General features: G+C 33.4%; 1 protein-coding gene across 1 annotated transcript in view; it reads left to right on the top strand.

Moving 5' to 3' along the window:
• LOC306887719 (pleckstrin homology-like domain family B member 3) overlaps positions 1-11,618 on the top strand; it is a 26,386-nt gene extending 14,768 nt beyond the window's left edge. The window contains exons 9-16 of the mRNA XM_079445700.1: positions 2,287-2,388; positions 2,467-2,548; positions 4,700-4,868; positions 7,552-7,636; positions 9,803-9,928; positions 10,524-10,731; positions 11,073-11,158; positions 11,289-11,618. Coding sequence (XP_079301826.1) covers positions 2,287-2,388; positions 2,467-2,548; positions 4,700-4,868; positions 7,552-7,636; positions 9,803-9,928; positions 10,524-10,731; positions 11,073-11,158; positions 11,289-11,423 — 993 coding nt within the window. The 3' untranslated portion in view covers positions 11,424-11,618. The remainder of the gene's footprint in view (positions 1-2,286; positions 2,389-2,466; positions 2,549-4,699; positions 4,869-7,551; positions 7,637-9,802; positions 9,929-10,523; positions 10,732-11,072; positions 11,159-11,288) is intronic.
• The last annotated feature ends 633 nt before the right edge of the window (positions 11,619-12,251 follow it).

A 12,251-nucleotide genomic window follows, 5' to 3' on the forward strand; every position in this document is an offset into this window, starting at 1 on the left:
TATAGTAATGATAATAAAGTCACACTTCTCCTAAACCAGTGTTATTATTGTTAACTAAAGCTAAAAATACTAAACAACATTTATGTAAATTGAAATGAAACAGAAATTTAATAGAATATAATAACTTAAACTTATTTTATTTCAGTTAGTTATAATTTTCATTTAATTCAAGTTGAAGGGCCAGAACTTTAAAATTTTAAAAAACTAAAAATACTCAAATATATAACAAAATAATGAAAAATATTGGCTAAATAAATAATAATTAGTGCTGTCAAACGATTAATCGCATCCAAAATAAAAGTTTTTGTTTACATAATATATGTGTGTGTACTGTGTATATTTATTATGTATATATAAATACAAACACATACAGTTTACATACATTTAAGATTGTTTATATATTAAATATGTTTATATATAATATAAATACATAAATGTATATACATGTAAATATTTTCAAAATATATACTATATGTGTGTGTATTAATATATACATAATTACACACACACATATATTATGTAAACAAAAACTTTTATTTTGGATGCGATTAGTCACGATTAATCATTTGACAGCACTAATAATAATCTGCAGAACTGCAGTGTTGCTGTAAAGTGGAGTAGATTGTGTTCTTTTCCATTCTGGACGTGTTATATATTGAGTTGTGTTTTTAAAGCATTGCCAGTGTTGCAGTATCCCCAGCTTTAGTGCTGGAGGTCTTTATCAGCGTTCTGTGACAGTGATTAGAGTTGCACTCGAGTGCAGGAACAAGTAGGTGGAGGAAAGAATTAGTGATGAAATGAGGAAGAGAAGGAGAGAGACTGATTCCCAGAGAAGCGGCGGAGCAGAGGAAGGACGGGAAACTCTACACTCGAGCGGTGAGAGCTTCTGTTTCTGGACAGACGCAGGGATTTCACTGAAGAGAGCAGCTGCTAACGGTGTTTAACTGAATCAGGGCTGATTTAGTGTCTGTATGTCAGTCTGTAGCAGATAAAGAGTGTGTGTTTCTCGCAGGCGCTCGTGTGTGTGTGTGTGAGTCAGAGAGAGGAGGGACGTTTAACCCCGTCAGAACTGCTCAACTACACTTATTAGTGCTGTTCAGTCAGGGAGCACTAGTACTAGTGCACACTAAACATTGAGTGTGTGTGTGTGTGTGCTTGAATGATTCCTCAAATCATGTGTCTACTTCAGGGCAGTGTTCAGTGTTATTTTAATATCATTACTCTTAATATTTTGCATTAGTTTTTTTATTTTTGTCTTTTCTATTTGAATTTTATACAAGGTTTAATAGTCATTTAACAGTTATTTATTTAACAATTTTTTGTCATATTTATTAGTGTCTGTTTAATTTTTTATTTACTAAATAATCTTTTTTTTATTTACTAAACAAAAATTAGAAATTTTGCTGTAATAAAATAAGTAAAATTTTTATTATTTGGTTTTATTTAATTGTTTTTGTTAATATTCCATTTATTTCAATTAATATAAATGTATTTTAGTATTTTTACTTTTAGTTAACAACAGCAAAGTGTTAAGTATAATTTCTGTACTGTTACTGGACTAATATTTAAAAAGTATCACCTTATTAATATTTTGCATTAGTTTTAGTTTTTATTGTTTTTCAATTTTAATTTTAAAGTCATTTCTTTGTGTGTTTTAGTTGTTTTTATTAGTGTCTATTTAGTTTTTTTATTCTATTTTTTTAACATAAACTAAACAGAAATTAGAAACTTGCCTAACTAATTAAAATAAAATAAGTTTTTTATATTCTATTTTATTTCTGTTAATTTATTTAAATTGACATAAATATTTTTAGTGTTGGTTAATGATACAACTCCTACTTACCATACTCTGTTAGTATTTATTAATATTTTGCATTAGTTTTTATTTTATTTCCCATTGTAATTTAGTTGTGTTTCCGCCACTCTTATTAAGTCTTTTTTAGGTTTTGTAATCATTTCTTCTTGTTTTGTTTTGAATGATTTTTACCCAGTATTTGTATGTGTTATGTATTTTTATCCTCATCATATTTACAACAGCAACCGTTCACTTGATGCCTATGTAGACAGCATGGCAGTGCACTAGCTTTTAGAACAAAGCCTCCTTGTATAAATGTAGTTTAGAGGTTTATTGTGATGATTTATGTTTATGTTATTATTATTATGATTTATATGGTTATGTATTATCAAAGTAGTTTTTAATATTGCAGTATATTTAGCTGTTTATTTAGCTAATATCATTGCTCAGGACGTGTCTCTCACTCACTAAACATTAAGGACATTTGATAGATTTTGAAAGAGAAGAAGCCGCTCACTGATTGGTCCAACATCACCGGCTCCTCCCCCTGTGTGATGTCACTCAGCCCTCTGACCATTCACAAAGCAGCACAGGTACAGTGTGAGCGTGCATGGGTTTGACTGCAGTGATTGATGAGTTTGAGCGCACTGACTGTGTTTAATATCATGTAGGAATCACTGAAGGACTCGTCCGGTTTGCCTCGCAGACGCAGCGCTCACAGGAAGAACACAGACCGACCGCTCTCTGTGCAAGGTGAGCAAACCACTGAGCGCTCACACAAACACCTGATGAAATTCACTTTACATTTATGCATTTAGCAGACGCTTTTAACCAAAGCGATACAGTTTTTACATTTGATCAGCTCTTTAACAGACTGTAAGTAGGTCAAACAGCAGCACAATTGTGCAAGACATGCAAAACAAGCAACAGCCAAACGTGGCTCATTAGCTGTGATTGGTCAAAGTTTTGCTCTGGATCCAGGTGTGTCTGTGTTTCTGGAACACTCTGGAAAAGCTGCTCTTTTATTCATCTCTTATACTCTTCACAGTCATTTATCTCACCAGGAAATCAATCAAAGACAATCTGTAGGACAAACAGTTTCACTGAGATAATGTTATCGTTTTTATTTTTAGATTTTTATTTTCGTTTTCTTTTTAGTTAGTCATTTTTATTATGCATCTTTTTAATTTAAATTATTTTATTTTTTTTCATTTTATGTTTATTTATTTTAATGAAATAAAATATGTTTAAGGTTTTTTTATGTTTTATTTAGTGCTATAAAATTGCGATTAATCCAAAATAAAAGTGTTTGCTTACATAATATATGTATGTGTACTGTGTATATTAATTATGTATATAGAAATACAAACACATGCATGCTTATATTTAAGAAAAATATGTTATGTTTATATATTAAATATATTTATATATAATATAAATTGTATGAATATAAATATATACATGTAAATATTTTCAAAATATATACTCTGTGTGTGTCTTTATATATACATAATAAATATACACAGTACACACATATACTATGTAAACAAAATTGTGATTAATCGTTTGACAGCACTAGCTTTATTTGATTTCAGTTAAGGTTTATATATATATAAATATATATATATATATATATATATTTCAAATTACTTATTGATTCGGTTTGTATCACGGTTCAGTTTCTACTTTTTTATTTCAAATAACACAAATGTATTTGTATGGTTTTGGTTTTCGATAACGATAATAACCCTGTGTGAAGGTGTGCTTCATTATGAGTCATTAAACACATTCGTTGAGCAACAAAAGAGTCAGTAAGAATCTTATGAGGAAATGATTGAATTATGGGACGTGACTTTTATTTTATTTCACTTGATGATGGGAGGAGGATGGGAAGATGTTACAGAGAATTTCTATTGAAATGCTGCAGTTGCCAAAGTAAACTGTGTGTGTGTGTGTGTGTGTGTGTGTGTGTGTGCGTGTGTGTGTGTGTGTGTGTGTGTGTGCGTGTGTGTGCGTGTGTGTGTGTGTGTGTGTGTGCGTGTGTGTGCGTGTGTGTGTGTGTGTTGCATACGCCAATGTGTTATACAAATAGTAAAACAAATTTGTAGAACAAACAGCAGGTCAATAAGACGTCAAATGAGATTGTGATTGAATGTTATTTCAATTTATCACACATCCTGCTAATATTGTTACTTCTATTTAATAACTTGCTTTTGTTTCTTCTTTTCAAAATAGCTTTGTATACAAATTTAAATCTCAAGAAAACATGTTCACGCCACATTTCAGAACTAAATCAAAAGAAAAAATATATTGACTGAAGAAAACAACCTATTTTTAGAATTTTATCATTTAGTTCTTAATGGATTCATCTTAAATTAATGCAATGAAGTGTTTTTTTTTTTTTTAATAGTTCACCTTATTTTTTAATTGTAATTCTCATTATTGCCATAGAATGATTTTTTTAAATGTGATTTTATTTATTCAGATTTTTCCCCCTAAAATAGATTTTTTTTCATTATTATTTATAAAAAATTTGATATACAATTTTTAAAGGGATAGTTCACCCAAAAATTAGAATTCTGTATCGTTTACTCATTCTCATATCTTTCCAAATCGGTTTGAGTTCTTTTCTTCAGTGGAACACAAAAGGAGATATTTTGAAGAATGTTGGTAACCAAACCATTTCGGTCCCCATTGACTTCTATTGTATGGTCAAAAACTGTAATGGACGTCAATGGGACCAGCAACGGTTATTACATTCCTTTATGTTCAGCATAAGATTAAAAGTCATAGAGGTTTGGAACAACATAAAGAATTTCCATATTTGTGTGAACTGTCCCTTTAAGATGTTTATTAGCGAAGCGTCTGATAAGTGATGGACTGTGAATGTTGTTTTGCTGTCAGTGTTGGTGCGAATGACTCCGGACAGACAAACCTCGGAGGCTTCGTCGCCTCTCCTTCCTCACAAACACAGACTGAGTAATGGACACTGTACTGGACTGAGATTAGTGCAGAGCGACGGGAATGACTCACACACACACAGCAACAGCACCAGCACCTCCCGCGCTCCCAGGTGAGCACTCTATCACCTGTACAGGTGTGTGTATGTGTGTATGACCACATGTCCCCACAAGTATAGTAATACCAGTAAAGTTTGGTAATAAATCAAACAGAATGGAGTGTATTGAAAATCTGAAATAGCAGAAAGTCTCCTGCGAGAGCTAAGTTTAGGTGTAGGGCAATAGCACACACAGTTTGTACAGTATAAAAACCATTACGCCTATGGGATGTCCCCACAAAAAATGGAAACCTGTGTGTGTGTGTGTGTGTGTGTGTGAGTGTGAATGTATCTGTTTTACACTCTTGATGTTTTAGAGTGTAACCCCTTTCTTGCTCTCCACTTCTTTATAGCTCATAGGTGTGTGTGTGTATGTGTGTACACAAGTGTGTGTGTTGATTTTGCACTTGTTTTGAGTCAGATGTTTGAGTTTCATCCCTTCGTTGCTGTGTGCATTGTGGGGGATTTGTAGATTGCGCACACAAAAATGTTCAGTATTTTAGATTTTTTTCCCATTTCCATTCATTTACCATTTATGGTACTATGGTTGGTCATTTTTTACTGAAGACTGTGAGCGTGACTATTGTTTTTACGTCCACTTAGCCTGTTCGAATCATGCCCTCAAATTTTCTGTGTTCACATTCCAAGTGCCATAAAAGTCACCAAGTTGCATATCATTCAGATGAAGCTGAGATTTTTAAAAATTCAAAATGTAAAATTGTCCGGTCAGAAGTCCAAGGGTTAATTTGATATTGACTGAAAAATTACATAAGTATTATTTGTATTCACTCGCAATAGCAACAAAACTTTTTTTTTTTTGTAAAATAAAGAAAACATATAGGGTGCACTTTCTGCTTTCTCAGTCTCCGTGAATATCTTCCTGAAACGAGTCACTAAAATTAACGAAAATGAAATATATCTAAAGAAAGCTTGAAGTGTCTATTATTAAATAAAGTACGTCATGTCGAAAACAATTATTCTCTGATAAAATAATACGTATGAAACCAACGCGAGGTGCAGTCTAGTCATTTCTTTTTGATTATATTAGTGTTACTGTGACATAAACTTGTACACATTCACTTGTTGAACTGTTCCCAAACTAGGCCAGACTAAAATATATGAAATCAAGTGCAACATTTGGAAATATGATAGGCAACCTTTCATTGCATCTAAATGTTGTAGGACTTATTAAAGGGCATACTGACACACAAAACATGATTTTTACTTCATATTTTTAACACTGCATTTGTAACTTAAGTAGCATAATTTTATTGATATTACTAACTGTAATCAAATTACATCAATTTAAACTGTAACGCATTACATTACTGCGCTACCAGGGAAAGTAATTAGATTACAGTTACAGTGTAACGTGTTATACCCAACTCTGGTGTTGATGATCGCATTATTTTTCATATACATATGCATACATATGAGATCTCTCATTTCTGCGTCTTTCTTGTCTGTATTTTTGCTCTAGACTCATTCAGGAGATGCGTAATAGCTCCCCCATAGCATATAACAGTGGAAACACGGACAATTCTGTGTTTGACGGGGAAAGAGTAAACTAAAATAACTAAATCTAACACTGAAATCAAATTTTCAAAAACTGTGTAGACATGTTTTTCAAAAAAATACAAAAAATTACTAAATCTTTAACTGAAATTAAAATAAAATGGAACATTCAAATAAAAACAAACTAAAATATTAATAAAAACTATAATAGTGTATCTATGATAATAATAAAAAACACTGGCCCAAATTAAATCATTCATATTCAAACTAGTGTAAACTAATTAATAAACGAATCAATAACATTAAACCTGGCACAGCATTTCATCACCTGCCCAGAAGAGAAGATTTTCAGACTATAGTGGCTTAAATTTCTCTATATTGTATTATCTTTATTATAATATATATACTATATTATCGCCCAGCGATATATTTGAAGTTGGATCTAACTTTATCCGCATACAGTACACTCAAAGCAAAATATACTATATTGCAAATCTCGCTGTGATCGTTTATATCATCACAGAACGTAACTATATTATTACACAGCTCTGTATATATAATTACATATTTGAGTAAATCCTAATTTACCTGCATACATACAGTATACTCAGGTAAAGCAATGCTATATTGCAAATCTCAACTGCTTGATTGTGTTTATCATTACAAAATATCAACTCTATTATCGTTCAGCTATAATCTGATAAATGCAACTATAAGGCATGAAGATATTAAAATATTAACATCATGATTTGAATTAATTTGACTCTTTTTGTTCCAGTAAATAACAGCATATGGGTTTGCTATGATATGAGTAAATAATAAATAATGACAAGATTGTTATTTTGGTAACAATTTACAATTAGTTCCCATTATTAATGCATTAAAAACTAAAATTAATTAACAATGAGCAATACATTTGTTACATTATTTATTCATCTTTGTCAATGTTAGTTTGTGTGAGCTCATTAAATAATATTAGCAGATACATCTTTTGGTTTTGATAATGCATTACAACATTAAACATGAACTATGATTAATAAATGTTTCGAAGTATGTTTCGTTGTTAGTTAAGGTTAACTAATGGAAGCTTATTGTGAGGTGTTTCTGTAAGGAATGATTGTGTTGATCTGAATGAGAGCTCTGTCTGAACGTCTTCTGATCATGTGACCTCTGGTCTCTACAGCCCACAGAGCCTCCTGGATTTAGTGGAGATGGAGAAGAAACTCCGAGAGGCCAAAGCGGAGCGGGAACGTCTGCTGAAGGAGAGAGTGAGTTACTGACGCACACAGCACTGACCCGGCTGTCAAAACACATCAAGAATTGACCCTCGGGCAGCATACTGCAACAAAAAAAAAATCTAATTTTTAAATCAAATTGTACAAATAAAGAAATAAAAATTGCTAAAAATATGTTTCAAAATAAATTTATACATTTAAAATATAATTAAAAAAATATATATAATATAAATATATTTTCTTTTAATATCTGTGTGTGACCCTGGACCACAAAACCAGTCATAAGGGTAAATTTTTGGAAATTGAGATGTATGCATCATCTGAAGCTGAATAAATAATCTTTCCATTGATGTATGGTTTGTTAGGATAGGACAATATTTGAAAATCTGGAATCTGAGGGAGCAAAAAAATCTAAATATTGAGAAAATCTCCTTTAAAGTTGTTCAAATGAAGTTCTTAGCAATGCATATTACTAATCAGAAATGAAGTTTTAATATATTTATGGTAGGAAATTTACTAAATATCTTCATGGAACATGATCTTTACTTAATATCCTAATGAATTTTGGCATAAAAAAATGGATCATTTTGACCCATACAATGTATTATTATATATTATATTTATTTTTTATTTCCAGACTCGAGGTCCATTAGCTAAAGACAGACAATACAAACCAAAACACTACACATTAAAAAAGACAGTTATGCCAATACTTCTTCATAGAGGACTGATATCGCACTTCAGCAAGCCTAGGATTTGTCAACAACATTATAATATTATTATGTGAATTATCCAGCCGACAAATAAATTTATACATCAAATTTCTCATTAAACAGGGAATGATTGCACTCTTGCCTTACAGAATAAATCACTTGCACTGCACCATCTTGTTTTTTCAGCAGGATCCTCATACAGTCATTTATACACAACCTGAAGCTTACAGAGGCTCTCTTTCTTAAACTTAACCCACAAAGGAGCAGTATAAAAAAAAAGTACAATATGCTCTAAAATGGTTCATCTTTACCTGATCTGAACACATATAAAATGTTCTCATCAACATATTTGCTTGAGCATATAACTTAAGCTTAACTGTTTGACTTTATAATATCATGAGCCTCAGGTGTACTAATACAATGATCAAGCCATGAAGTTGTATGCCAGGCTTCACTTATATAACTGTCCTTAGGTAATAACAGCTTACTTGATAACTTAAAATGATCATCAACACAGAAATGCAGCATATGCTTAGCAAACATAGAAGAATTGTCAGTAAGATCTGCATTCAAATCCCCAACCACAAAAACATTTGCACAATTATTTTCATTAATAAAAGAGCCAATAAAAGCAAGTGTATTTAAATATTCGTCTTCATTTTGTTGGCATTCATAAGGTGCATAGACATTAAGGATAATTAACTCTTTACTAGAGCAACTTATCCATACAGCAAAACACCAGTCAACATCAACCTTAATGATATTTATCACACCTCCTGATATCCTATTGTATTGTATTGTATTGTATTGTATTGTTGGCTATGGCTACAAATATACCTGTGCTACTTATGACTGCTTTTGTATTTAGCCTAAATGTAGGCTACTATAAGACTGGAAATGTATTTTCTTTCCCCATTTTGAAATATATTTTTGTTTATATATTTTCTATTTTAAAACTTTATTTTATTCAGCTTAACTGTTTGCAGCATATGTATGAAATAGTTTTTTTTTGCCATATGAGTCATCATTTGTTAAAGAGCTCACCAGAGACCTGTGTGTGTTTGCTTTTCTAAGCTCATTTACACAAAATCACATTCATGTTTGTGCTGTTGGATATCTTCTGTGATTGGGTTGCGTTTGATCATCACATGACTGATATTCAGACCAATCGACGGATTGAGTTCATGCAGCAGTTCAATAAACAACACTTTTGTTTACCTTTACATTTATTTGTTTATCAGACACTTTCATCCAAAGTGAGTTTGAAATGAGGGGCATCATAAGCAGTATTCTTAGACTCAGTCCCTTGTTTGACACTAAGCTAGGACACAGTGATGTGAAAGTGAAACAAGAAGTCAATACTGAGACTAAATTTGGCCTCCAAATGCACATTTCTTTCCACCAATGAGAACATTTCTAAATAAAACCAAGCTTTCTGTCTGAATCAGAGTCGTGATGGTGGTTTGCCGTCTCTGTCTGGATACAGGAGGAGAGACAGCGGCTGCTGGCAGAACAACGCCGACAGAAAGAGCAGGAATCTGATCAAATACAGACGGAGCCACACGATGATGAGGAGCGACTGCAGATCAACTCAACACACAGAAACCTGGAGGTACTTCTGCTGATTATGAGACTACTTAAAGAAACAGTTCACCAAAAAATGAAAATGTGCTCACTCTCAGGCCGCTTCATCAGGTTTGTAGAAATGTGTCTCTGCATCAGTGTCTCAGCGATGGATGCTCTGCAGTGAATGGGTTGATTATTACGCCGGAACGAGAGTATAGTTCCTAGCCATATCAGCCTAGAAAAGCGCAACTTTCAGGGCGTGAGTTTTATGCATCTAATACATACTGCATTCCAAACGACAGAAATTAAATTATATCTAAAATAACAGCGAGTGGAAGCACTGGCAAGCAATACGTGTCTCTCAGAGCATATTCTGTGCAGTGAAGCCGCTGTGATTGTCTCTAGCTCACACACGTGCCATATGCGGGGTTATAACCAAGCTCAGATTTTAAAATAGAGAGTGCATATTTAATCCTCGCGTGACAAGCGTGTATGTGAATATGTCAGTAGTCTATAATCAGTTATGGTCTATTACTGCATCGATGCTCAGTCGTCCACGACCACATTGGATGCATCGATTAATTTCAACACCCCTGCTGCTGAATGACTAAATGTAATGTAAATGTGTTTTTATGGTTCAGCAGGGCATCCCGCTGTCTCTGACGGTGAACTTTGACCTGCGGGCTCACGTGGAGTCTCTGGGTCATAACGTGACGGGCTGTATGGGGGTCAATCTGTCTCCGCGGAGGTGCGGGGGCTTTCTGACCAAACGCGGAGGACGAGTGAAGACCTGGAAGAGGAGGTGGTTCATCTTCGATCTGGACCACCAGAGACTGGCCTACTACACCGGTGAGCACAAACTCCAGAGCGTCTCCTTTCATGAGCTCCGTCTCTGCATGCACTCAACGCAATATCACACATTCACATTATAACCAGCATTTCATCAATATTCCACTAAAATAAAAGCTTGAGGGTTTAAATGTTTGAACAGTGAATCATTTAAGACATAAATATTTATATTTATATTGTATAGAAAAAAATCTAATTTCAGGAAAAAAGAAATTCAGCTGAAAAAGCAGTTTGTGAATCGCTGCATTAGCACACTAAAGGATTTTCAGTGTATGATCCTGTTAGTGCTCAGAATCTGATGAATATCTGCTGCTTTCTCACTGAAATCCTTGTTTCCTCAGAACTCGATGAGAAGAAACTCAAAGGCGTGATTTACTTCCAGGCCATCGAGGAGGTTTATTACGACCATCTGCGAACAGCTACAACAGTGAGTTCATAACCACACACACAAAACTAACCCTAACCAGCTCCAGATCACCAGTAACCATGTCACTGTCAGATTCTTTAAGATCAGGTATCAGATGAACACTGTTGGTCTCTCGTTGTGTTGTCCTCAGTCTCCGCGGCCGAGCCTCACCTTCTGCGTCAAAACATACGAGCGGCTCTTTTTCCTGGTGGCTCACAGCGCTGAAGCCATGAGGATCTGGATGGATGTTATAGTCACGGCCACAGACGAACACAGCAGATACTGATCAGATCAGAGGAGCAGAGGATGCTGGGATACGCTCAGACTGACCGACAGTGGTTTGTGTTCTGCTGCTACACTACCAGAACACACCTCAGTGACTTACACTTTATTTATTACTGTTACATATTCATGTTTGTCATATTTTGCTAATGAAATGGGGGAAAGAATCCTGCAAAGTGTTAATAAATATTTACATTCCAAACAACGTGTCAGAACATTGTTATTCTGCGCTCAAGGAGCAGGGAAAATACTAGTTAAATAAGTTAATACAATTTAAACCAAAGGTAAAAAACTTGAAAAATGAAAAATAAAAATGAGTCTTCAAATTAATAGTTGACTTCAAATTAAACTTTATTTATATACACACTGCCATTCAAAAGTTTGGGATCAGTATGATTTTTAATGTTTTTAAGGGAGTCTCTTCTGCTCATCAAGGCTGTATTTATTCCATCAAAAATACAGAAACATAATGTAATATTGTGAAATCTTATTGCAATTTCTAATATTGGTTTCCTATTTTAATATACTTTAAACTGTAATGTATTTCTGTGATGCACAGCTGTATTTTCAGCATCATTACTCCAGTCTTCAGTGTCACATGATCTTCAGAAATCATAATAATATACTGATTTATTATCAGCGTTGAAACCCTTCATATTGTTTTTTGGAACATGTGATACTTCTTTCTTTGATTCTTTGATGAATTCAAAGTTAAAAAGAACAGCATTTGTTCAAAATAGAAGTCAGTATATTAGAATGATTTCTGAAGATCATGTGACACTGAAGACTGCAGTAATGATGCTGAAAATACAGCTTTGATCACAGAAATACA

This window comes from Barbus barbus (assembly GCF_936440315.1).
Source record: "Barbus barbus genome assembly, chromosome: 21".
In the NCBI taxonomy this organism is placed as follows: domain Eukaryota; kingdom Metazoa; phylum Chordata; class Actinopteri; order Cypriniformes; family Cyprinidae; genus Barbus; species Barbus barbus.